The sequence below is a fragment of the Pygocentrus nattereri genome, chromosome 4, assembly GCF_015220715.1.
Source record: "Pygocentrus nattereri isolate fPygNat1 chromosome 4, fPygNat1.pri, whole genome shotgun sequence".
NCBI lineage: Eukaryota > Metazoa > Chordata > Actinopteri > Characiformes > Serrasalmidae > Pygocentrus > Pygocentrus nattereri.
Genome location: NC_051214.1, coordinates 2,117,926 through 2,145,878, shown reverse-complemented (window position 1 = coordinate 2,145,878; position 27,953 = coordinate 2,117,926). Strand labels below are relative to the sequence as shown.

General features: G+C 40.1%; 3 protein-coding genes across 22 annotated transcripts in view; 2 read left to right on the top strand and 1 right to left on the bottom strand.

The window, feature by feature from the left end:
* ptprk (protein tyrosine phosphatase receptor type K) overlaps positions 1-1,292 on the top strand; it is a 216,360-nt gene extending 215,068 nt beyond the window's left edge. For all 20 annotated transcript variants that reach the window (XM_037537657.1, XM_037537658.1, XM_037537669.1 and 17 more), the window contains one exon: positions 35-1,292. In XM_037537657.1, coding sequence (XP_037393554.1) covers positions 35-88 — 54 coding nt within the window. In that variant the 3' untranslated portion in view covers positions 89-1,292. The remainder of the gene's footprint in view (positions 1-34) is intronic.
* Positions 1,293-2,616: 1,324 nt separating this feature from the next.
* On the top strand, positions 2,617-19,347 carry themis (thymocyte selection associated). The gene is made up of 6 exons (XM_017706973.2): positions 2,617-3,035; positions 5,852-5,989; positions 8,780-9,244; positions 12,554-13,617; positions 15,693-15,810; positions 16,468-19,347. The coding sequence occupies exons 1-6, from the start codon at positions 2,945-2,947 to the stop codon at positions 16,635-16,637; spliced, it is 2,046 nt and encodes a 681-aa protein (XP_017562462.1). The 5' UTR covers positions 2,617-2,944; the 3' UTR covers positions 16,638-19,347.
* On the bottom strand, positions 19,064-26,790 carry LOC108432852 (protein leg1a). Its single transcript, XM_017706974.2, has 6 exons — positions 26,474-26,790; positions 25,132-25,218; positions 24,827-25,005; positions 23,667-23,788; positions 21,780-22,018; positions 19,064-20,331 (listed from the first exon to the last, which is right to left on the bottom strand). Exons 1-6 carry the CDS (start codon positions 26,766-26,768, stop codon positions 20,180-20,182), a joined length of 1,074 nt encoding a protein of 357 aa, XP_017562463.1. The 5' UTR covers positions 26,769-26,790; the 3' UTR covers positions 19,064-20,179.
* Positions 26,791-27,953: the final 1,163 nt, after the last annotated feature.

Below are 27,953 nucleotides of genomic sequence, written 5' to 3'. Positions count from 1 at the left end.
AGCTCTGTCTTCTCTTGTTTGTTTGTGTTTGCAGGAGCAGTACCGGTTTTGCTATGACCTGGCGCTGGAGTACATCGAGACCTCGTAATGGAGAAGTGAGGAAGGCGTTTCTTCGTTTTCTTGCTTTTCCGGCCGTCCGGACCTTCGGCTGACCATTCCCACTTCAGTCAAGGTGTCGTTGTTGTAAAGCGTAGCGGGAGCGATCCGAGTGGCGCGCTTGTCATTTTTTCCCGTGTACGGTGCCACAGGAGCCAAGTGCCGACCGTCATGCCGCATTCGCTGTAACGTCCTTTATTTTTGATTGAAAGTTTTTATTTTTGTTCGGAGCATCTTGAGATTCAGTTTATCGATTGTTGTTTTCTTTCCGTGCAGCCATTGTTACCACTGAGGCCAAGCTGTTGCATGATAAAGATGTTCTTTATTTCTCTCTATGTCACTGTTAATGTCAATGAACATGTATATGATTATATCAGTATGCGTATATAGAATATCCATCGTTGTGTGAAAAATGAAAGAACAAAACAAAACAAAAAAAAATCCATGATTCAAAGTGCAGCGTGTGACATTGGCTTGGTAATGTTTGTATTGTGCACTAATGGCTGGCTTATTACATTTGTTTATTTTTGTTTGTTTTTGTTTTTCTTTTTTTGTAGCAGAGCTATAATCATAAGCCAAAGACTCATGTAAATATGTCTATATAGATAAAGCACATTGTTTGTATTTATTGTTTACTTGCATTCCTTTTTTTGAAGGCTCAAAACAATCATTGCCATTCCCAGTTGTTTACCCTGAATTTTATCTGTAAACATTTTATTGTAGATTTTTTTTTTCAGTTGTGCTTTTATTTCAATAGTAGTACATTTAGTTTTGTATTTTTTTTATTTGAACCTTTTAGCTGTGATGTTGAGGTGGCTTGTTTTGGGGTTTTTTTGTGTGTAAATGATTGTGAATTGTACCTTTACTGAAACGCTTTCAGCGATGGCCCCGGACAGCAGAAGAGTTTTATTTTTTTCCGCCGTTTTTTGCTCTTGTATTGGACTTTTGGGGAGTAAACGGCGAGTCGTGGGCGAGTAAAGGAGTGTTAATTCAGTGTACACAGTATTAGACTGCGGTGCGTTCAAAAGAAGATGCAGCCAGACGCCTTTGCGATGGACCTGAGCGGCAGCGAGGGAGGACACATTATTAATCACGTGAATTTAATCATGCATCGTCCTTTTCGTCTGTAGTTGTTGGCTTAATGGCTGTAATGAAACTAGTAAAAACACTTTTAATAAAAAAGAGAGAACATTCGAGCCATAGGCCGCAGCGTCTTATTTTCAGCTCTCGCTTTGAAAGAATCTGGTTAAAGCCGCAGTGAGGAAATGCTGCAGAAGCTCCAATGCCACCACAGGATTAGCTGGGTTTACTAACAGAGGCTGCAGTAAACAAGGTGTAGTTCAGTGATCTCAGTCACTGTTCGTCAGTAGTGCATGATTCAGTGAAGCTCTGGTTGAGATGGTGTAAACATTCCAGGCTTATCACAAAAAAGTGAGATTCAACAAGACTTATTCAGTATCTACTGTGAATTATTCAGTATCTACTGTGAATTATTCAGTAACCAATATGAATTATTCAGTATCTACTATGAATTATTCAGTATCTACTGTGAATTATTCAGTATCTACTGTGAATTATTCAGTAACCAGTATGAATTACTCAGTGTCTACTATGAATTGTCCTGTAACTCCCATAAAGTTTTCAGTATCTACTATTAACTTTTATTATATATTATTATATATAATTTACTATGCATCAGTATTTGTAAGTAACCACTGTGGATTAGGCAGCAACTACGCTGGATTACTGATTAACTACTACAAATGATTTAGTATGTCCAATGAATTATTCAGTAACTACTAAGAAACAGATGTAAGGTCTGTAGTTATGATACTGAGGAACTGAAGTGTGGACCCTCATAAAGACCCTTCAGGTTTGAAGGTGCTGAAGGCCTTGGTTTGCTGCCTGATGGAAAAAAACATTTTAATCTCATTACGTATTTGTTTACTCGAGTCTTGTATTCATCAACCATTCATATTAATCAAGATGAGTTACTGTGGCAACAACTGATCTTCACAGCAGATACTGAAACCTGAGTGGTTGGAGCTCAGTGGCCCATATTTATCAGGGCTGATCCAGAGCCAACTCATATCGATATCGATAAAGATGATGGTCACTGATGCAAAACTGATATCAGATCTGTTAAATCCAAAAAATCCTAATTTACTCCTAACCCAGCCAAGACATGTTGGTGTCTGAATTGAGCTTGTTTATTTTTAGCGCTGAAGCTACGAGGCTAATGTAGCTAACAGGAAATAGACCACCAATTAGCTTGAAGGCCTAAATGAGCGCCAAACGGACCGTTTTGAGCATGGCTAAAAATAGTTGCAGCAATTTTGATGCCTGAAATTTGTCTGTATATCAGTCCGTTCTTATAGAAAACAATGTTTCATGAAACCACACGCAAAGTCTATATTAGGGGAAAGTGGGAGGATTTGTGTAAATTTGGCTTTTTCTTCAGAACTGCTGCTTTAAACAATAGATCCGGTGAGCACAGAGAGCAGTTGTGGCTTTGCCATTGCTGCGGTGCAGAGTCTATACTGCACGAGTGCCGCGCTGCTTTTGTGTGAAGCTGTGGTTCGGGCTCTCTGCGCCTCTCTTCGCTTCGTTTCCTGTCCCCTTCCTTCGAACAGGATGCTTCTTCACACTCTTTTGTTCTCTCTCATCACTCTGAGCGTCTAAGCTGGCCCGAGAAGGGGTGAAAGGGCACCCCGAAATTTCCTTCTCCACTGCTTCTGCTTCTGACCCCTGCCTGACCCCTGCTTTCTCCCAATGGACTCCCATTATCCCATGACCTCGGCCCCTTTCTAGAAGTCCTTTAGGCTGCGGCACCGTGGCAGAGCTGAGGATGGCTGTGACACTAACGGAGTTCACTCGCTCTCTGGACCCGAAAACGCTGCCCAGGATCCTGCAGATTCAGTCCGGCTTTTACTGCCAGGGTAAATATGTGATGCACCTCATTTTCAATGGTTTCAACCACAAATGGCACGATTTTCGGTTTGTTTTCAACAAATAAGCGGAGGTTCCTACTGACTCCTGCTTTATGTTCACTTTCTGATTAATATTTTAAATTCATGTTGTTGGAAAAGTCCGTTTTAATCCAAACGTAGTGCCTATGAAACCACCTACTCAAGTTTAATGCTGATACGTTTCTTTGTTATAGGTTCACATAAACAGAAGCATCACCGGTGTCACAATTTTCACTCAAGCTGTTTTTTTGAAAGCATTGTCAAATGTCATATAGGTGTTGGACTAATTACCTGTCAGCATTTATTTATTGATCTCTATGTTTGCTTGTTTTTTTCACAGAAACTGTATTTCATTTTAGTGAAAAGCAAAACTCACCAGTATATTCTGGAACAGAGCCTTTAGACTGAACCTGCTGGGCCGCTGCTGTATTCGTCCACATTCGGCTCATTAAATCATTTTATTTCTTTGTTAAAGACGCAAGATTGTTAGTAATATATATATATATATATATGTTACTGCTGTCAGAACAAAACCTTGTATCTCCATTTTTCAGTTTTTCAGTTTTTGGTATAATTTTAAAACGCCTGTTGTTCTGTACATTGTGTGTAAACTTTGATTTGGAAAAAAATTTGGATATATGAGGTTTTGTTACAACAGCAGCGATATATATATATATATATATATATATATATATATATATATATATATATATGTATGTGTGTGTGTGCGCACAAATAATAATTAATTTTAAAACGTTGTTTCTATGCTCACCAACTATTATAAATACTACAATAATAATAAATGCATATACCAGTAATATGAACCATATTCCAAAGTTTTTATTTGACTTTTTCCAAACTCCTCCTCGAGGAGGCCCAGTATTATTTGCAGTTCTAATCCAGTACTTGATTCATCTAATCAACACTATGTTAAATTAAATGTGCAGCTGTCCAGGAGAAATCTGGATCCAAACTTTGTGCAACAATCTAGCTCAAGATGTAGACTACTTTTTGTAAAACATATGGCGACATATGGTGTTTCTACACATACATTTCTACACGCTTACACTGCAAGAAGTAGATCTAACCAAGTGTAAACATCATAAATGTAATCAACATATCTGCTATTTCTCATTATGAGACTGTTGTAAAAATATGGTGAGATCATTTCACTTATTTCTAGCCAGTTTTTACTTGTTTTTAAGCACTTTTATCTTAAAAAGTGTCTTATTTCATTGACAGATCGTGCTGCTTGTTTTAAGCATTATGTATATAAGCAAAATTATATTCATTATTTCTTAAAAGGAGTAAACTAATCTGTCAATGGAATAAGACACTTTCACTGCATAAAGTTACTTAGAAACTTTGAAGGTGGAATAATCTTATAATATTCTCACATCAGTCACATCATGAGAAATATTTGATTTATTGAGCACATTAAAGTGTATTTTTTGCTGTGTAATGTTTTAAATAATGTGCTGAGGTGCTGCAGACTTATGTTATAATAAAATGCATTGATGTATCCACTTCTGTCAGTCATGAAATATTCTGTCGGCGTAAAAGAACAGCTGACGTTTCCATGCGGCGTAAAAACTTCAAAAGCAGAAAATTGCGTCATGTTTTAAGTGGCAGATGATATTTACATGTTTGTTATTTTTGGACTTTCAGGCATACATTATGTAGTCAAACTGTAACATGAGAACTGTTAACACTCAGTTTTATTTGGTTTTAATGTCTTCTTGTTTAGGTGGCTCTAGCAGCGCTGTCAGGCCCACCTTTGCTGGACCCTCAACAAACCATATTGTAACCCTAATCTTCTTCCGACACTGTAGCTGTAATGGAGGTAGTGGGCAGCTGTGGAGAGCAGAGTTTAAAAGCAGGCAGAGCTGTAAGATCAGGAGTTTGTCAGTGATGCTGAGCTGAAATGACCTCAGCAGAAATGTGATGAGACCCTGTGAAGAGACCTCTCCTTCTCTCTGGCCGCAGGCTGCCGAACTGAATGATGGGAGGGGTTTCAGGCTGAGCGTGTTTCAGAAATGCTGTTATCGTAAAGGGACGGTTTCGGTTCTGAAACCTGATTGGCTGCGTCGCATTCAAAGCAGTAAAGCACTCAAACATACAGCCATGTGAACTGACCAACTGAACTCTGCATTAATGTGCTAATTACAGTAAACTGACACTGCCTCAGAAATGGTCACTTTACAGCAGAAGGCAAAAATGTTCTTTTCTTCTAATGAGCTCATGTAAAGAGATTTTATTCCAAGCTGTTCTGGAGTGCTAATATTTCTCAATTCATCATGAAAGTTTTATGCAATGTGAAAATTAAAATGCTCTTTTTTTTGGACAAGGACATACGGAGAAACCTCAAAGTTTATGGCCAGAGGAAGAGTTGTTGTCATTATTAAAGCAAATGATTAAATTAAATTCTTTTTTGAACTGGTATATTTTATCAAATGTTTGTATTTCATCAGCATTTTATTCAAGGAGTAAAATAATTAGTTGTAATCTGAAATTTTATGTTATGTCCTTTTAAACTGTTAAAAGTGAAGCAGGTCAGAAGTTGATGAAGTTTTGCTTTAAAGATTTAAATTGATAATTTCGTAATTTTTATTTGCATCAGTTCAGTCAAGGACTTATTTGACTTTCAGGAACAAATATTTCATAAACAAAAGTTTTTTTAGTCGGAACTGAACCTTTTTTACAGTGCAACACTCTTATCTGTAGTAAAATCACTGAAACTCTCAGCCTCCAGTGCTTTATTGCTTTATATTACTGTTATTCCGCAGGCGCTGTGTACGAGCTGTTTGGGAGGGAGTGCTGTCTCGCCACCGGAGACCTGATGAAGATCATCGACATCAGCATCACCAGATTCATCACACAAACTGCTGACGCCTCAGAGATCAAACTGCCGTTAGAGTATCCAGGTACTGAATGTTCAGTCGGAGCTTCCACCACCATGCTTCACTCGTAACCTTAATGATGTGTGATTTTACACTGTACGTCAAAAGTTTGGGGGACAGCACTTTAATTAAAACAATTCTCGAACTAGAACCATTTTCACATATGAAATAGAGCTATTAATGTTTACATGTAGTTATTTTTCTTTTCAAAACTAAAGGAGAAGCTGATAAAAGCCCATCTTTGGGAAGTCGAAGGCCACACATTGTTCTTAACCTCGTTGGGATGTCAGCACTCAAACTTTTCAGGGCTTTAAACTATCTTTGGACCAAAACAGTCTCAGTCTGTCCTTTTAATCATGGTTTGGAAAATAAATCTGTCAAATTATTATTTGAAATCTGCTCTTCAATCAAAGGAAGACACTTTGATGGACACGAAGATAAATATATATTTAAAGCATTTTCATAAAGCTGCTAAATCTCGGCAGATTTTTTTCTTATTCAAATAAAAAAATAGCACACAATTAAATAGTCTTCTGAAACGGCAGCATACTTGCAAAACTTAAGAATATGTTATGGTAATATTAATTGCCATTTAACAATAACCTATACAGCACAGATGGTAACGTTATGAATCATAACATAAACTAGTCACATTTTGGAAACAGTGAGAATTTAATGTCATGGCGAAAACAGAATATATTATTAAATAATATAAATGTAATTTGACTGATAAAATCAGCCAGTAAAGATTAAACTTATTCAGAGATCAGACAGGACTACACTGCACACGAAGCAGGAGAACAGAGAAACATCAGTGAGAACAGTGAGGAGAACGTCAATCAGCGCTGCAGTGAATGGAGGTCTTCAGAGGAATTCTAAGAGGAGTTTGTTCAGAAGAGTTTATTTAGGGGGGGCTTGTTTAATGTGTTTGTTTAGAGAAGTTTGTTTATTCTTAGAAGTTAATTTAGGGAAGCTGGTTTAGTGAAGTTTATTTAGGGAAGTTGGTTTAGTGAAGTTTATTTAGGGAAGTTGGTTTAGTGAAGTTTATTTAGGGAAGTTGGTTTAGTGAAGTTTATTTAGGGAAGTTGGTTTAGTGAAGTTTATTTAGGGAAGTTGGTTTAGTGAAGTTTATTTAGGGAAGTTGGTTTAGTGAAGTTTATTTAGGGAAGTTGGTTTAGTGAAGTTTATTTAGGGAAGTTGGTTTAGTGAAGTTAATTCAGGAAAGTTGGTTTAGTGAAGTTTATTTAGGGAAGTTGGTTTAGTGAAGTTTATTTAGGGAAGTTGGTTTAGTGAAGTTAATTCAGGAAAGTTGGTTTAGTGAAGTTTATTTAGGGGAGGTTGTTTAGAGAAGTTTGTGTAGAGGAGTTTGTTTTAGGGAAGTTTGTTTAGAGAAGTTTGTTTAGGGGATTTTATTTAGGGAAGATTGTTAGTTGAGTTTGTTTAGGTAAGGTTTTGTAGAGGATTTTTTGGAGTTTATTTGGAGGAGTTTAGGGAAGTTTGTTTGTGGGAGTTTGTTTAAGGGAGTTTGTTTAGAAGAGTTGGTTTAGGGAAGTTTGTTTGGAGGAGTTTAGGGAAGTTTGTTTGGAGGAGTTTGTTTAGGGAAGTTTGTTTGTAGGAGTTTATTTAAGGAAGTTCATTTAAGGGAGTTATTTTATAGAAGTTTTGCATAGATGAATTTAGAGGAGTTTGTTTAGAGGAGTTTGTTAGTTGAGCTTGTTTGGAATCTTCCCTTAAACCTCTGAAATGTTGTGTATCATTTCATGCCATTTCATTTACTTTCTGTCTAACTTTTCTGATTAAAATAATATTTATTACAGTGGAAATTAGTGTAGATTTAAAACAGGCCACCTCATTTGTCCAAATAAGTATGCAGTATTTTATTGTGTCCTATATCAGTTTAATATCTAGAACCTGTTAGTCATTTCAGTGTAATTTACTCGGACTGTCTTGGTTCTTATCATCACATTAAAGTTTTTAATGCTGACTTTGATCTGTATGCAGGACAGTTTTTCCACTTCTCAGACTAAAAGACTGGTTTTGGCTCAAATGTCAGAGAAACAGATAAATAAACCAATAAAAATTGTATTTTAAATAATCCACCCAGAAAAGCTGTTTCACAGTGAAAGTGGACTTGACTGGGTGGCATTTCTCGAGTAAGAATTATTCACACTTTCAGTTTCGTTTAATGAGCCTTAATGTGGTTTCATTTTGACACGATTTGCAATGTGCAAAAGTTTGTGCACCAATGTGCAAAAGTTTGGGCACCAGGTTTCGTGTGGTCATGTATTTGTTGCTCATTTGTTGTGTAAATAACTCAACAAATCCTCTACAGAGATACACTTGCACACATTTTAATGCAACACTGTTTATTTACTGAATTTAACATATTAGGGAAAAATAAAACAAAATATGGCCTGTGTAAAAGTTACGTTTAATTACTTGTATGCAAATAAATAGATACAGTGCATTAAAATTAGAAGAGAAAAATCCATATTTGTGTGTCCTCTATAGAGGATGTGTTAACATATTACGTGTTATCTTATACTTCTGCACGTTTTAATGCACAATTAGGAATTGCTTGCTGAAGTCAATATAAAGAAAATACAAAAAAATAAAAGTTAAGTCATTTTTTATGCTTTATTTTTTTTCCAATTTGTTAAATCCAGCAAATAAAAAGAAATTGTGCCTTAAAGATTCCATAGTGTTAAAACATTTTTACGTACAAAATCAGCAATAAGTTGTTTGAACAGGAGTGTAAATATGTGAAACGTTATTTTGCTGCTGTAATAATATCTAGACATCTTCTCCTCAAAGGTCTCTTCAGGATCATATCAGACAGTCAGCCGTATCTGACCATCAAAGAGATTGTGGACTCCCTGAAGGTCAGCTCCCACAGACTGGGCCAGCCGGCCTTCATCTCAGCCAATCAGATCCAGCTCCCTCAGGGCTTGGTGAATGAGAAGGAAGGCTTCCGAATCACAGCGGTCACTCTGGATGTGCAGGGTGGTGGCCATGTCGACTGTGAGCTCCTCCACAAGGAGCCCAAGTTCAGCTTCAGGCTGGACCTCTCTCAGGAAGGCCACTTCACGGAGTGTGAAGATGACCAGTTCTACACCCTGCGGGAGCTGGCTGAGTGGAAGATCCCCAAAGGCAGGAAGAGGACAGTGACTGCAGCCAATGCTCCGCCCCCAAAGGACATGCTGTTTTCCACTCTACTGGAAAATGTTAGTGGGGAGTTGACGCTGACGCCGGTGTACGAGCTCCAGGCTGTGATGCAGCGTAAGTGACAGAACCTCTTACTTCTACACTGGCAGCCAAAGGTTTGGGCACAACTCGTCTTCTATTGTTTGATTCGCATGGTTACTTTCCAATTAAACCCATTCAATTGGAAAGACTTTAAACATCAATTTTTCAAAAAAAGTCAGAGATCATCCTTCATTTATTTCATTTCCAGTCAAAATGACCATTAAGTACATTTTAAGTACCTGAAAAAGGCAGACAAACACACATTCGCTCTTTCCCTTCATTCCAGCTTCCATTCTTTTCAGGAGCCTCACTTTCAGCTCCTCAAAGAACCTGCAGACACACCTCCACAGTTCAGTCTGAGAAGCTAGTTTAGCATTTAACCCATTCAGTGGTGTTGAGGTATGGGCTCTGGGGCGGTCAGTCCATCATCCAGCTTCTTTGTTTGGCGTGTCCGTCTCCTTTTCTCAGTGAGGTTCTTCTTGATCAGCTACACGTCCTTTCAGACCCACAGCGCTGAGTGGTCTTCTCACAGTGGAAGGATGGGCAGAAGCACCTGTGGATGTTTTCAGATCTGAAGCAGCTTGATCTTCTCCTCTCTCTCAAAGTTCAAAGCTTTCAGTGCTGTTTATCTGATGGGGCAGTTTTGGTGTCTACTAGGTCTTCCAGGTGGTCGTTAGGAGTCGCATTTTCTCTGTAGCTTTTTCCTTTTACTTTCTCTGTCGTTATTCAAGTGGGTTATCTTGACTGATTTATTGTTTGCTAGAAATTAAATAAATTAAAGGTGGTCTCTGACTTTTGCACAGTACTGTAAACAAAGATGTTAGTTACATATTATTTCCCCCTTTTTTCTAGGTAACCATTTCACTTTCTCCAGATTAAAGCGAAGTATTAGTTGGTTTTCAGTGAGGGGGCCACCCAAGTAGGGTGGGGCCACCCAAGTATGTCGCTTAGCGCCAAGAGGTCAGACATGACCCTGTATTATGTTACTGCAAACTGACAAAAAAAAATTCTTATTTGTATTAAAACATTTTGAAAAGCTAGGTGTCCCCAAACTTTTGACAGCTAGCTTGTAGTCTATTAATTACTACGACTGTTGTTTGTTTCATGATTTAATTTTCTCAGCCCAATATCCACTATTTTGAAGTCTGTTGAAAGGAAGCGCCTGGCGTCTCGGGCCAGTGAGCAGAATAAAGAGTCGGTTTAGGGCTGTTAACTTCATGAATGCTTTGCCTGCCTCTGAATTGGAGGAGCCAAATTCAAATGGTGTTTTCATGTTCTGTCGTTATGTGCATTGTGTTGCTGCTGATAATGAATTTCCCATTTGCAGAAGCAGAACTGTGCTCACAGCTTCAATTAACCAGGCCCGGCCCGTGTCAGACAATAGAGAAGATAAATGAAATTGCGCTCGCGCAGCAGTCACATTACACGCTGCTCTGGAACAACTCCATGTGTTCATTCTTCTCCTTGTTAACCCTTAGAAGTCTAGAGTCTGTTATTGTTGTTCTGTTGTACTAATTAAACGTAATTATATTATTACATGCTTAAGAAAAAAGCCAGTGTCTGCTCTGTGTAAGCAGCTTCTTAGGATCCCCGGGCCACCAGGAGACCCCCTAACAAGTTCTGGATTATAACTGTACTATCATGTTGTCCAAGTGAAGAGAAAAAGTAGCCAAAATCAGAAAAAAGAAAGAATGAGGAGAAAAGACATTTATTGAGCTAAAATAAAATTTTAAAACATAAAACTTATTAGGAACCTAAAGACGCATTCACTCATCAAATTAGACATTTATAAATGTTCATAATTCAGACCACTTGTATTGGTTATTGTTAGTAGTTGGCCCCTGATTTTACAGTGTATCAGCTGGCAAACAAACAGGTTTGCTAATATATATATCATGACTACTAATGCAAGAAAATGTCCTGAAGTTAATGCTCTGGTTGACAGTATGAGAACAGTGTAATTCTGAGAAAAAAAATAGGTTTATGAATCATATACCCCCACGACCCTGAGGGACAAGCGGCTTAGAAAATTAATGAATGAATCATATACACATGACTGCAGTGCTTAGCTTGAGGGGACACTGTTGAAAAGTCCTATTGGAATGGAAAGACTATCGTCAACTAGGTAAAGTTGGTTGGGCATAGTGAAGGTGGGAGGCCCCCAAAAAATCCTGCTTAGGGCCCCCGAAAGGCCAGACACAGTGCTGATTACACCATTTAAAGATGTTTAAAATAAAAAAAATATTCTTTCACTTCCTTCTAGTTCAGGAGCCTCATGCGGCTCTTTTATTGTCCTGTTGCGGCTCCACAGCTGAATCAGATCAGTAGGTAATAATGAAATAATCCTCCTCTACAGTAAAATAAAGCTCTGCTGATCCTTCAACTCAGTTTAACAGTAAATGGTCTTAAACGTTGGAGTTAATGTAGAACTGCTGATTCACCCTTTAACCCTGAAGATCAGTGCAGAAGGCTGGTCACCATAGCAACACAGACAACAGTCTTGCCCAGCTAGTAGCTACGAAACGGCAAAGAGAGAGATTTAAGACGGACGTCGATAATCTGGAGACGAATGGACTGATTAGTGTTTATAGTCACTCCAGCTGGTTTCCTGATACGTTTCATCTGCAATGAGAAACTGACCAACACTAAAAAGTCACAAAACTGAAGTTGCTTCCCATTTGAATTTTCCCAGTTTACCTTAAACGGTGCAGTAGTTACATTCTGGCACCTCAGGCACCATTTAAGGTGGAACGGGAAAATTCAAACAAGAAGCTGGAGAATGAGAAGCGACTTCAGCCTCGTAAAAAGTTGAACATTGAGAGACATTTTACAAGAAACTGTTCAACTTTTGTGGAAAAGTTTCCTGCTGGAGATGTGAGAAAAGCGGCTATAGCTGAGCTAAAGCCTAAAAAAGAGCAAAGTACATCTGTGTTTTCGTTATATTTTTAGCCAAATTAACACATACTAAACCATATTTACAGCCAAGATGGTAAATGTTGTGGCTCCTAAGGTGGTTTGGTTTTTGTTGAAAGAACAAAATGGCTCTTCTTAACATTTAGGTTGCGACCCTTGCCCTGGTTGTTTTAATATCTGAAAATGACAAGAACATACCAAATATGCAGAGAATGGTCTTATAATGGCCCTATAACTCTGTCACATTTAAATAATAGCAAAATATCTCCTCTTCTATTTATTTAAATTTGATTTCTGATTTTTGATCTGCACAATTTCTCCACTTGTTTTAATTCAAGCAATTCAAATAAAAGGACACTATGCTTATTGTTATTTACCATAACTGCATCTTCTGTGGGTTAAACTCTTCTCCTTTCTTGTATCCTACAGTCAGGAAGAGCGTAGCTCTCATCCCGTCCAACATGGATGTAGACGTCATGGATGTGACGGAGCAGTTTGACGTAAACACCTTTATTCAGCCGCTTTCACTTCAGGACATCTTCCAGAAGCCTTCAGAGATTTTCCCCATGGTGGCCGATGTGATCGAGAGACCTTTGGTTGAAAGTTACATGCCCGGGGAATTTGTATCTCTACTGCGTTCGGAACAAGTGATCATCCACAGGGTTTACGAAGCCAAGAGGATCCTTGCTACGGAAATTAGGCAAGAATCACCAAGGCATTTCCTCATTCCCGCAACGTACAAGGGCCGCTTAAAGCGGCGGCCTCGCGAGTTTCCCACAGCTTATGACCTGGAACGGGCCCGCAGTGACACGGAGCAGTTACATGTGGTGGCCACCAGGGGCTTTGACTCAACCTACAGCGGATTAGCGTCTGTCTTAGTGGGGGATGAATTTGTAGTAAAGAAAAGCAAATCAGCTGAAGTTGTTTGTGATGGAAACAGGGACGCAGTGGATGCCCTGACTTGTATGAAGATCAAGGGGAAGACTCATGAATCTGTTCGTATCCCAATGTGCCTGGACGGAGGATTTATGGAGGTTATTCACGACAAACGCCAATACTCCATTTCTGAGGTTTGCCACTGGTTCCCGCTTCCGTTCAATGTCAAGGTGTCTGTACGTGACCTCTCCTTGAAGGAGGACATTCTGGCCAGCGTTCCTGGCTTACGCATCGAGGAAGAGATCACTGACCCGTACCTCCTCATCTCAACCCTTGACCTTTCCAGTTGGTGGGAAGTGCCCGTAAACCGCACACACATGATTGTTCACCTGGAGAAAAGCTGGACAGGTGGGGTCTCCACATCCAATGTGAATTCAGCTATTGAAGAGATCTCTGAAGACAGTTACTACACCATGAGGAGGTATGTCTTCACTACGATAATGCCCCCACCACGACCCCCCAAAAAACCCAAGCAGCCTCCGGCAAGACCAGCCAAACCGCAGCCCAACCCACGACCTGAGAAACCCGCCAACACCCCCACCAGCTGCTCCCCAAAGGTAACAAATACACCTATTTTATTTGGGCCTGTGTGGTGTGAACATGAAAAGTCTCATCTTAATTCCTAGTGTTGAATTAAAATATAGTGTTCAGTAATCCAGCATGACGTATATAAATACTGTAGGCCATATATGTCACACTCCACGGCACTGCAGAGTTTAGCATTATACCTCATAAAAACCTTTTCTGTGGCCCACCAGGAACTGCTGTAGGTGTTATAGAAACACTGTAGGCGTATTGACTCAGCAATTTAGGTGTTAGTCCAACTCTACAGCTATCCACTCAATGCTATAAATGTCAGCGGTGAACTGTGACACTTAGAGCTAGGCTCTAATTCAGAATTCAGCACAGGCCATAAATGTCAAAACCTGGATAAAACTGAGGGAAAAACCCTCCACAATAACAATATCTGCTAGAACCACCTGTATGTGGTTTTGGCAGTGTGTTGATGCTAAGCTAAAAATACAGTTGTAAGCCTAACCTAAATTCAATAATTGTCTATTGGGTGTGTCAAGATTTTAATCCTTTTGTTCCAACCAAAAGTTAACAAAAACAATAATAAATAAGAGTATTGCTACAATACTCTGAGTTTTAATACAAGCAAGATGATTTTATTAAATAAAAATGGACATGTATTTTTTCTCAGAAATCATTAAGTGTTCTTCTCTGGTGTTCTCTCCACACTTTACCTTCAAATTCACTATTGGAGGTATTTAATGTCAAGTTAATCTAGCACTGTACATGTATGAAAAGAAATTATGGGGCTCTTAAATGTGCTTATATATGAAAAATCAAGGAATAAACACAAAACCTCAGAAGTTAGAAGAAATAAGCTTTCGAAGGCGAGTTATGATAAAGGTAAAAGTGATGGTGTTGATGCTGGTTGCCAACTAACAAGTTGCACTGTATTTGTTCTGGGATGTACAGTATATACTGTAACTAATGAAATGGCTCAAAGGAACTGTTCCTGTTACCAGCGTTTCTGGCTTGTTTATGTCAGTTGGTTGGTCAGGGTATGTCATTCATGAAAACCAGTCATTTTGCCCCTAAATTCATGAGGCATCTTACAGCTGAAGTGAGTTAAGACTCTCAAAAACTCGATTTTCTCAGAAAAGGCTGAGCAAAATGTTGTTTTTTCTTTTGAGATAAACCGAATGGTCTTGAACTGTGTCAGCTAAGCAAGTAACATTTTAAAACATTTCGAAATCCTGAAAATGAATGAAAGGACTTTGTTTGTCTGTTGAAGTAAACTTGAATTATGTGTTTGAAGAATTTCAGAACACCTTTTTGTTTTTAAGAAGGAGTCATTTTGTAGGACTTTCTCACAGACAGATATTTCTCTCATTTTGATATCTATTTACATTTTATTTATTTTGTATATCTGTAATGCATGCTCTTTAAAGTGTGAGGGCTGGTTGAAGGACAGGCAAAGTGCCGGTTTGACTGAGAAGAATGAATTTTAAGGGATACAATCACTGTAGATCCAAGAGATGCTGCCATCTTGTGACAGAGGCTGGATTACCATATAAGCCTCTGCAAAAGAGGATGCTGTTGTGAATAAAATACTGCACATATCTTTAAAACAATATGCTGTATACATGGTGTCCTGAGGGGGGAGAGGAGTTCTGGGGTATTCCAGAACTCCATAATTAACCCTTTACACACAATGAAAGCCCCAAAATCAAAATTCTGGGGGTTCTCTCAATTTGCAAGTAAAATAAACGTTCAAATAAAAACTCTGGCACATCATAATTTTGAATCCAAGACGCAGAACAATATCAAGGTTTATGAAAGAAACCTGACCGAGAAAAGTCTTTAGCGAATGCTGCTTGCATTAAAATGAAAAAGAAAATGTTTTTGAATACTTGCTTGCTTTCTCTCATCTACTCACAAAGACAGAGTTGGATGAACTGTTTGATTGATCAATACTGGGTGAACTTTGAGGTTTGGTGGTCTCTTTTTTTTATTTCTTCTTTTCATTTTCTTTTTCATTACTCTCAAGAGTAATGTAAACTCTTGGTGACTCTCCATATATCTTTATCTGACCTCTTCCACATCTTTTGTCGTACCCCAGAGTCCTCGGCCTGCTGTGGTCAGCAGAGACAGTTCTACAGACCGCAGTCACTCTACAGTACGAACTGAGAGAACGCCCAAAAGTCCTGCTACCTTTCCCAAACCTGTCCTGCAGAAAGGTAGGAGCATTACCTTGTTTGCCTGGTTTAAAGAGTTATGTACATGTTAAGGCAACAGAAAATCATTTTTACTATTTACTAGTCTCCTGCTCCTCACCACAAGTTGATCAGACAAGGCATGTTTGGTGTCTGAAGTTTGCTTCTTTAGTTTTGCTCTGGAGCCCTGAGACTAATTAGTATCAAGTTGCTCATGTGGTTTCTGACTCTATATAACAAACTGTTACATAGGAAAATGGACAAAAGGACATTTCATAGCTAAAACTGGTTGCAGCAGTCAGCATGAAACCCAATTGGACCAGATTTGGTCTGAACTTTTTGTTCATTTGTGGGTATCCCAGATTACCCAGCTGTATAAATGCAGGTCAGCTTCCATTACTTGCTGGTTACATTTGCATTTTAGCCATAGTGCTAAAGCTAAAGAAGACAACTTCAGAAACCAGACAACTACATGTTGGGTAAGGGTAGCAGGGTTTGGGGAAGGATGTGTAAATTTGGTTTATTCATTAAACTAAAACGCAATAACACTAACATTACTAATGCTGAATGGAAACTATAGAGTCCACTTAGCATCTTTGGGTAACTCATTCATTTTCTGAGCTATTATGGATTAACTGTGACGAGTGCCTTCTTATACATGTTCATCCTTCTTTCACCCAGCTGTCACGAGAGGCCACAGCCTGGAGGACGTGTGTGTAAACATACCTGATGAAGATGACCCCCATGATTACGAATACATTGATGAAGATGAACTCGACAACATCAGGAAGCAGTTCCATGAACAGTCCATAAACATTCCTGCCAAAGGAAAACCAAGTAATACGATATGACTACACTATGTGGATGAGGGCTGACAAATCGCACCGCTGAATCTCCAAAGACCCAAACAGCAAACAACAACCTGAAAGACTTTCTCTTTCTAAAGCTTTTAAAGTTTGATGAATAATCTCAATACTTTACCCAGTTTTCCCCCTTAACACAAAGGTATCTAATCATCCAAGACAAGTCCGGTGTCTTCAGTTTTCTTCTTTTAAAAATTGTACATTCAACATTTTGGCTACTTCTGTTTCAGCAATGCTAACGTGCATGAGGCCGTGTTTATCGATAACAGTATAAGTCTATCAGGGCTAAGAGGGTGGGGATTTAGCAGTGCTAATCGGTGGGATACCGTGAAGGAAACTGTAATTCAGTGAATTATCGCTTTAATAGAATATTCTGTTTCCACTTATTATGTGAAACATAGTATATAAAGTCATGTTGATATTTTTCCCAAGCCTGAAATCACTCAGGCAGCTTAAATTATCTCAGAAATGTTTTAACTTCAAGTTGAAGTACGTTTAGTTTCTTCAGATTATTCTAGAATGTGAAATTTTTTAATTATGATTTTGTTTCTCTGCATTGGAACTCTGGTCCTGCAAAGCCAGTGTGGAGTCTGGTCATACATCCCCGTCCTGGTGTTACTTCTGTTGGTTTTCGGCCAAGTTATTGAATCAATTATACATATCAGAGCGGTCAGTTAACAACCATGGGAGAACCTAAAAAGTCATAGGTAGATGTGTACGCGCCTGACCTTTTGTGAACCTAAATATACTCACCAAGCTCTTCATTAGCAACACTGTACTAATATTGGGTAGGGCCTTCCTTTGCTCTCAAAACAGCCTCAGTTCTTCATGCCATGGATTCCACCGAATATTGGAGATTCTGGTCCATCTTGACATGCTGCAAATTTCTCAGGTACACTTTGAATCTCCCGTTCTACCAAATCCCAAAGATGTTCTAATGGGTTCAGATCCAGTCACTGGGAAGGCCACTGAAGAACACTGAACTCATTGTCATGTTCATGAAACCAATTTGAGATGACTTTTGCTTTGTGACATGACGCATCATCATGCTTGAAGTTGCCATTAGAAGATGGTAAATAGTGGCCATGAAGGGATGAACGTGGTCAGAAACCATACTCATATAGACTGCGGCATTTGAGTTGTGATTGATTGGCATTAACAAGACCAAAGTGTGCCAAGAAAATGTTCCCGGCACCATTACACCACCTCCACCAGCCTGGACTGCTCACACAAAGCAGGTTGAGTCCATGGATTCATGCTGTTGCCACCAAATTCTGATGCAGCCATCTGTGTGCTTCAGAAATGGCAATTTATCAGACCAGACTATGTTCTTCCAACTGTCTAGTTTTGGCGAACCTGCAGTGAAAGCTGCAGCCTCAGCTTTCCGTTCTTGGCTGAAAGAAGCAGAACCTAACATGGTCTTCTGCTGTTGTAGCCCATCCACGTCAAAGTTCGACATGCTGTGCATTCTGAGATGCTTTCTGCTCATCTGATGGTGGATGGAACAATTCCCTGAAGCTGCTGGTTGTATCAGCATGATTTTATGCACTGCACTGCTGCAACATGATTGGCTGATTAGATAATTGCATGAATGAGTAGGTGTACATGTGTTCCTGATAAAGTGCTCAGTGAGTGTATATTTGAAAATTAAAGCAACAGAACTACACTGCAAAAAGCGGTATCTTGTCAAGTAAAATTATCTTAGATTTAGTAAAGAAATCTCATTTTTCTCCAGTTGAGACTGTTGTAAGTTTATTTTAATATTTTCTTAAGTGAGCCTTCCACCCGATGACCACTGGGATAGGCTCCAGCACCCCTCCGGGTGGCTTAGAAGTGGCTTAGAACATGTGTGTGTGTGTGTGTTTTAAGTGAAAGTTAATTTATCTCGCTATATTGGCAGATCATTTTGCTCGTTTCCAAGAAATGAGCTCAATTATCTGCCTCTATAGTGAGAAAATTTCCTTGATAAAATCACTTAAAACAGGTAAAGAAATGAATAATAAGTGCATAACCCTCTCAAAATAAGAAATATTATATACATCAACTGAAATTTATTTCACTTGACAAGATACTAATGTTTGGCAAGTTTACACTTAACTCTTATGACTTGAATAATAATACAAATGTGCTGAATTGATAACTGTGCCTCTGAGGGTCCTTGGGAAGTGAAATCAGGACAGGGTTGTGAGGTTGGGATTCACACACACAGCTGAAACACTCCTTCAGTATGAATAGATGTGGCTAAAGTGCTGTCGGCTGAATAGGTGGCTATATGTAAATGAGTTCATGTGATGTCAGAGAAATAGTGAATTCAAAATGAGCTGTTTTTTTGTAGCTTCGTTTCCATGTATGGACTGTATGGGCTAGTTAGTGAATGTTTTGAGACTTTATCAATGTTTACATACAACATCAAAGTCTTTTATTCGGCTTTTATTTTGGGAGATTCAGTTTTCCAAGACATGGGTCATTTAAGTACAATATTCAATGGTACATTTTTCTGAAATAAAGCATCAAAACCAGTAGCACCATAACAGAAAGCACCTACCACTGGTGTGGCATAGCAACAAGTCTCTTTCTGGGGGGGCTGGAGAGAAATGACCTGTGATTTTTGCCTGGGATCTAATAGATATAATGGATGTTGGGGAGTGTGGCGTTTATTCACAGACACAACGTGTTCCAGCAAAGTCCAATAATCAAACATTTTAGAAAAACCAAAAGGGAAACAGCAAGTTATGAAAGGGTGAATCCTCCTTTTTCTTTACACCTGAGCCAGGTTAGCAGCATCTGATGATCTGCATCAGGTGTGTGGGCGGCTGGAATAATACAAAAACATGCATGGTCCAGGGCCGAGGAGCCCAGTTTCAAAGGATCAGTGGTTCAATCAATAATGTTAATGTTGCTAAATGAATGAAAGTGAACAGCGAGCAATTGGAATTACGACAGTCACATCATGCTAAGTGGTGGCTACTGCCTGACATTGACACCAGCAGCATTAACATGTTGAAGGTTGCTTCCTTAGTTTTGCACTGGAGCTACGAGGCTCATGTAGCTAATGCAGCTGAAAAAAGCTGTGAGCTGGTTTATGCGGGTCTGGTGCTGGATTAGTTGGTCACCCAACGTAGTCATGATGATGGACAAGCATACCAGCATCCAAAACGCAACATGCTGACTTAGCTGGTGACCAGACCACGGTGGTGGTCTGTGCTTGTTTTCTAGCAGGGAGGGAAGAAAAGCTAAGGACTCATCAATTTGCATGGAGGTAACTGCACGCCTGCTCTCCTCAAAGTGTGGAGCCGTTAACTTGCTTGTAATAGACTTAATTATGTGGTTTCTGGTGGTGAATGAGACACTTATCTATATTAGTCGGGAGAGTGTGCTCAGGGTTAATTGCTGTGATACAAGCTTTCATTACTTGTTAGCTACTTTAGCCTTATAGCTCCAGTCTAGTGTTGACTGATGGACTACATGTGGGGTAAGAGGTGAAAAACTGGGTAAATCTCTGGACTTCAATAGATTAATGGAGGCTCTTCTCAGCATTTGGTGATCATCTCGGTCAGGACGCCCAGCATGCTGGAGGTGGGGAACTGTGGATTGAGGACTAGGTCTTCCAGCAGGGCACGACCTTTCGCGCGGGCAGCGGCCGAGCACATTGCGCGCTGCCACATTGAGGTCAGAGTTCCACCTGAGAGAACACAGTAGAACGTGTGGCTGGTGTGTCTAACAGTGCATGGACAGACAAGTAGAGTACTTACACAAGACGCTGTAGTTCAACATGGTTTTGGAAGAACCTACCAATCATATTGCACTAACCTTGGTGATGCTTTCACAGATGTTCACTTTATCTAACACACCTGATCCAACTCGTTAACTCATTAGTTAATGAGCTTCTCATTGGCTGAGCAGAGCAGAGAAAGCACAAAAATCTGCAGGTTGCCAGGACTGGGACTGGGAACCCCTCTTTTAGATGTTTTTGTTTCAAAGCGCGCTAAGAACATCTGTCAAGGTTTCAGAAGTGCTCTCCTATGACCTTAATAATAATAATAATAATAAAAATTTATTTAAAAGCGCCTTTCAAGAAACCCAAGGACACTGTACAATAAATGATAAAAGAAAAAAGAAGGTAGATAAAAAAGTAAGATCATGAACAAACATACATAGACACATACAAACCCATAAACACAAACACGAAGAATCAACCATATGCTAGTTTAAAAAGATGGGTTTTGAGTCGGGATTTAAAAACATCAACAGATGAACAAGCTCGCAGTTCATCAGGAAGACCATTCCACAGCTTTGGACCCGCGACACTGAATGCTCTATTACCAATGGTGCTAAAATGTGGAACCTCAAGCAAGTGGAGGCTAGAGGACCGAAGAGTCCGCACTGGAGTATAGGGTTGAAGCAGACTTCTTAGGTAAGATGGGGCAAGGTCATGCAGGGATTTAAACACCAACACTAGTAATTTGTACTGTACCTTAAATGACCTCTTAGCAACATCTACCCCCTAAAATGCCAGGCATATTGTTCAGTTATCAATGTTAATACTTATTTACCAACTGCTACTATTTTTAGTACCCACTTATGACGTTTGAGAAAATGAAGTAGGGGCATATATGCAGCCCCTTAAAGTTAAGTGTTTAAACAGAAGGTTGGATTCCTCCTTTCCTTTTCATTATAACTTGGGTTTTGTGCACTTCCAAGAAACCGCCACTAGAGGGAAGAAGAAGCTTGTTTATCTCTTCTCTGTCTCTCTCCAACTACACATCTATCTATTCTCGAAAATGTCAGCAGGATGTAAATGTGCATGAGAGAACAAGTAAATAAGCAATAAGCCTTGATTTTTTGAACAAAGTATTGCCAAAGTCAGATCTAAACCTTGTAACTTCATCTTTACTTATTTTTTTTGCATCATTTGAAAACGCCAGCTGCACTGTACTTTGTGTGGATAAGGTAACGGGCCAGTAGAAAGTCAAAAATGACAAAAATCTCGCCTCACTAACTTTCGTTACTTAAGTTCAGAACTTTTTCTCCTTCTATTGAAAAGATGCCATCCGTTCTGCTCTTCTGGCTCACCTGTGGAGGCAGCTCGATTCTGAGGTCATGTTGTGTGTCACTTAAACCATTGCTTACCGAGTAGTTTGTTGACACTGGTCATCCAGCCGAAGGTGTGCAGGGTGTGGTTTTCCTCAGCACTGAGGTCAGCAATTTTGGGTGGACTGTCCGTCTCCTGCAGCACTCGGCTGGGCAGAGGCGTCATGAACTGCACAGACTTCTCCAAGCTGGAGTGGAAGTGGGAGGCCCCCACGTACTGACCAGAGTTCAGCCAGCTTTCAATGAAGGACTTCTCCGTACTGGAGTAATGTGTCATCCTGCACGAGGGGGGAAGGTATTTACTTAGGAACCGATCTGTTCAGAAGATGTTATACCTCCACAACAGGGCTTAACCAGCATGCACTACTGCTGATAAACTGATTTGCACTGTAACACAGAGGACTGAGCAACAGTTTGGGCCGAATTAACCAGATTTCCCCTGTAATGTAGTCAGTCAGCCAAGTGATTTGTCCCAAGTTTCTGACTCTGTATGATGTCTTTTTTTTTATAGATCTATATTGGGGGTGCATTGGGGGCAGTCGTGGGCTGGAGGTCAGGGAACTGGCCCTATGACCGGAAGGTCGCCGGTTCGATCCCCAGGGCCGACAGTTCATGACTGAGGTGTCCTTGAGCAAGACGCCTGACCCCCAACTGCTCCCCGGGCGCTGCGGATAGGGCTGCCCACCGCTCCGGGCAAGTGTGCTCACTGCCCCCTAGTGTGTGTGTATTCACTAGTGTGTATGTGGTGTTTCACTTCACGGATGGGTTAAATGCGGAGGTGGAATTTCTCCGGTTGTGGGATCAAAAAAGTATCACTTAAATGAACAAAGCATTCAGACTTCACATTAACATAGCTAAAGATACAGGTTTTTAGCTATGCTAATGTACTTTACTCTGTGTTTCAAGATAACCGCGTGTCATGCAGTGCCAGAGGACACATTAGCAAGTCTATTAGAGATCACTGAACAACTCCTCATGGTGTGTGATGACTTAGGCATGCATGCACCATGTTAATGGATGTTGTATGAGCTTTCATGACCTTTCAGCCTCCTGGCTCCAGTGCTGGAAGTTTGCTAGGAACAGACTTGAGACACTAATCATGTCTTGGCTGATTGACTAAAAAAAGGGGGGAGTAAAAAAAAAAAAAATTAAATTTTATCATTCGAGGACCAAAGCGCTGCATCGCCTAATACAGGGGTGTCAAACTGCACCAATAAAAGGGCCGTATCAAAGAATCTCAGCAAATCTGGAGGCCAGCTGTCTTCTTATTTAATTTATACTCAACATTTTGCCACGACCCAAACAGGCTACGGTTTATTCATATTTGCAACAGCAAAATAGGCGTTAAATACTTATTCAAAAATAATTCTAAGTAAAAAAAAAAATTTTGTTTTTTTTAATTTTATTTTATTTTAAAACTGCCTATTTGCTTGAACTTGAGCTTCTTTTTGTGTAGCTGCTGGCCCACAGATTGATGTTGGGGGAACACTCACTTTGTTGCACTGCATGCTGGGGACTGTAGTGCATCTCAGAGTAAAGCAGGCTAATAAGAACAGAAAATTAAATAATTTCAGGGGCCAAATTGGACTGTGTCACATGCCGGACTTGGCCCACGGGCCTTGTCTTTGGCACATGGGGTGTTGTAATTTTGTAGTATGTCACACTTGATTAAGTGGTCCCAGTGGTGTGAAAATCATGCAACTTAATAAGGTGTGGATTCAGATAATTAAGTTCTGGCCATGATTTAATTATCAAAACAATTATCTCGTTCCCACCTGTTACTGAGTTGTTGTCATTATTTTTATAAGGAAGGGACGTCACCAGCGGGGCTCCATACCTGATACAGTTCAATCACTATCAACAGCTAAGAAAATGTACAGCAGCCAGCAGGCAAACCAGTCTTTAGAGGTGAAATCTGAGGCTCACTTATTAGCGCAGGTGCTGCTGGCCGCATCGAGGGAGGCCAGCTGAGCTGACCACATTAAACCCAGAATCTGATCCTTCTTGTCATCGTCACTCGCTTCCGATGCACTGATGGTCTTCAGAGACTGCAGAAGGAGCGAGACGCTAATCTAATTATCAAAACCACACTGGAAACTACAAGTGCTGCCTTTGAATGGAATGTTCCAGTCAGACAAACAGGAAAGTAAAGAATATTAAAGCGTATTATATCACTACAGATGCAGATGAGTGCAAAGGTTTAGATGCCCTTTGTCAAATTCAACATTGAGGGAAAATAAGTTAACACATCCTCTACAGATGCACGTTAGTTTATCTACTGAACTTAACATAATGGGGGCAAAATGTGATATAAAATGAGGCCTGTGCAAAATTTATGACACACTTATGTTTTATTTTTTTGGCAACATGTTAAATTCAGCAAATAAATAAAAACTGTGCACTAAAATAGCCAAATGTATTCCAGAGCTAACTTCAACAAAACATGTGTTTTGACTGACTAAATAGAATAAACAGAAGTGACACACTTATAAACAAAAATGTGTAATGACATTTTTTAAACTCCTCATTTGAAAAAAGAAACAGTCTAAAAAGGAACACGATGAAAAACCAAACAATTCGTTAAAAAAATAATGAATGTCACCTTAAACCAACATCCTACCAGCTACTCGAGACGAAAAGCAGTATGTGATGGCACGCAACACAATTACAATTGGGACAGCATCACTGGCAACAATGGATTCTTATCAAAGGAAAGATTTAGAAGTGTTGACTGTTTATTTAAGGTGGTAAAAAGTCAGGAGGATGCTCTCTACTCATTTCATCTTATGTTGTATAATACTCTGTTAGCCTGGATTTCAACAATGAGATGTTTGGCGTCAGTGGGGCCCAGATCGACATTGAGTTTTTTCACTTTCTGCTGGTGCTCATGAAAAACAATGGAGTATCTGGTTCGCCATTGGCCATCTACCGTCATAAAAATCAGAGGTCAGTCCCATCCTACGTCCATATAATGGTTGGCTTCTGCAACCATATGTGGAAGGATGGGATCAAAACCTGCAAATTGCCTTTTAAGTGAACCCTATAAACTACATGCAAAGTATGTACTTGGAAAAATGGATAAGTACCTGAAAAAATGTGACCCATTTTTGTACGGCATCAGGGTGCACACTGGAACAGGTGCTGGAGCAATAATCGCTAGCCAGCTCAGCAGGTACCTGAACCTCCAACTTAGCCTGACCATCTCCCACCACACCTGCCTCAACAGCCGCCAGGAACGGAATCACAGACAGGTGGTAGTTCGCACCTGGAGAGAGGTGGACGGAAGGGTGGTGAAGTGGAGAGAAAAGCCATCAGTGGGATTTTAATCTAGATACAGAAATTCTGACAAATGATGTTACATTTCTGACCCTCAGTCATAAACACCACTTACACCCCCACCAGCTGCTGGCAGCAATGCACACTGGGTCGGAGCTCTCCTGCCCGCAGGTACTCACACCTGTAGGATCGACCAGCCGACCTGCGAAACAGCAGCAAAAGTTTATGACGGGAAAGTAGTCTCTCTCAGGTGTTTGAAAGGGGGATTTTTAAAGCAGTTGTCAGGGAATCTCACGTGGACTTGCTTATGTGGTATCTGAAAGGGTATGATATACTGAATAGAGAAAACCCAGCCTTCAAGATGACAGTAGCCTCATGTGTAGGTTCATTAGACGTGGTTTGAAGCAAGTGTGTGATGATTTAGGCCTGAGGTTTGCATGGTGCCAGTTCCTGGGCTCAAAGATTTTGGTGCACCATAAAGGTGGTTTAGATAGTGTGGAATATAAGACTAAGATAGAAAAAACAAGACAGGCCCAACTTCACAAGCATAGCAAGCCTGGCTGGTCTGTCTTTATGACAGCAAAAGCCAGAGATTTGGTGGGTTTGTGATTCTGGATTAGCACTCCTACTCTGATGCATGATGAATGCAGATCAAGGTCAGAATTAATAGGCAACGGTCAAGACCTTCAATGGTCGAAAATGTGGTCTTTTTTGGGTTTCCAGCCCAGCTGAAGGAGAAGCACCCATAGCAGGTCTTATTTAGCCATAAGGCCTTATATGTGAATAACTATGTAACTGTTGGGTCCCACCAAAGATTTGGTAGAGTAAATTTGGTCTGTACAGCTGAAACTGTAGCATGGATGCATTAAGGGGGTTTAGTGTTTGAGCTACAATGATCCTTCAAAAAAAAGAGTTGCCCTAATTCTTTGTCCCTAATCTTGACACGTCTGACTTTATGCTCAACAAAAGCCAGAGAGGAGTAGGAATTTGATTGTCTACTCCGAGATGCATAATGAATGTTGGTCTAGGCCTTAAAGCTAATAGCCCAGGGTTAGAGTTCACATCGGTCAGAAAAGAGATTGCAGTCCACAAAGGAACCTCCACAGCAGGTTCTCATTGACTTTAGGGCCCATAAAGCTTATACAGGGATTAGCGGTGTGACATGAAGCAAAAGATTTCTAGACTATTAAACATGCAAGATAATATAAGATTATATTCCAGCAAAGCTGCAAAGATGGCCCTATTGTGGGTTCTCAGCATGATGCAGGCTTAACTGGGACATAGTTTTAAAGCCCTACTTCATTGTCATAAGACGTTTTGCATATCTGTCTTCATGATCATAAAAAGCCTCAGACTAAAATTACTCTGATTCTGGGTTAGCATTCCAATTTTAACGTGTAGTAGATGTTTACAGGTGTGGAGCTCATAAACACCATTCAGGCGTTGGTAATGTTTACCTGATTTGAGCTTCCAGCCCAGCTGGAGAGGAAGCCCCCAGAGTGGGTTCTCAGTGGCTCCAGGGCCCATGGAGCTCATGAAGGGATCTGTGGCATTGATCATCAGCCTGTACATGGCCGTCCTCTGCAAGTAGTCCCATGGGTCCAATTTGACCACTCCATCAGCCTGTGGAAGCTCAGACAGAAGGGCTGGGGCCTTTTCCCAGAGGATAGGGAAGCCATTCTCAGTCACCACTGCTGCTCTGCAAATGGTGACCAGCAGTCCAGCCACTGCAGCACACCTGATGAAATGCATGTTTGGAGATGTGGCTGGACTGATAAAGTGGGCAGAGGCTTTTATAGACGGCTGGAGGGATGGCAAGGACTTTGATCAGAAACAAGGAGAGAGGGAGTTGCATAAAAGCAGAGAGGATAGGGGGGTGAAGGTAGCAGAGGCCTCAATGCCCTCTCTTGTGAGTTTGACCAAAAATCAAATGGCTGATTTAAGGGAAGCTCACACCTCACCAAATCATTATACATTTGTCTTAGCCCGTGTTGAGCTGTCAACTAGACTTGATTATGTGGTTTCTGACACTGAATGACACACTGTCATCTATAAACATGGTCTAAAGTAAGTCACAAAGACAAAACAGTAGTAGCAACCATCTGTTCATCCATATTTGTATTTGTTTTACAGTACTTCTAGTGTCAGAAGCTATATTAGAAATTCTCAGCTCCCATTTAGCTCAGGTGTGAAAATAATGAGCCAAACTTTTGTCACCAAACATTACTTGGCTGATTGATTATTTTTGCAATAAGGACTCAAGAACCCCTCGAGCGGCTACACTTGGACAGACTGTAATCGATGAATCCCACTCTTAGAGCTGTTGTGGGAAAGTGAAATGCTGAACAAAGCAGATTTCACTCACTTTCAGCATGTTGAGTGCAAACAGTACATACTGTGCTGTAGTTCTCCTAAAATCACATTGCCTGATCAATAGCCCTTACATAAACCCAAACCAGTGGCATTTAGTGATATAACAGACTACCGGGGATCAGATTAAGCCTTAAGGAATGGATCATTTTGGTCTAATTACAATAATACTGTACATACAAACAAACTGCATTCAGGGTGAATCTGCTGGAATATGTGTCAGTACAGTTTCAGGTCTGGCTCACATTTACATCTACGGCATTTGGCTGACGCTCTTATCCAGAGCGACTTACAATTTGATCAATTTACAAAGGCAGTGTTAGAAGTCTTGCCCAAGGACTCTTATTGGTATAGTGTAGGGTGCTGCCCAGGCAGGGATTGATACCCAGTCTACAGTGTAGAAGCCAGATGTGTTACCTACTACACTACACAACCACTATTCACTGTTGATTATGTTGTTAATTGTGCAACAGAAGTTGTAGAACTGCAGGATGAACACTGGAGATCATACAAGTGGGTCAGGAATGAGAGTATTACAGCAAAAACAGTAGAAATACACAGCTGAAG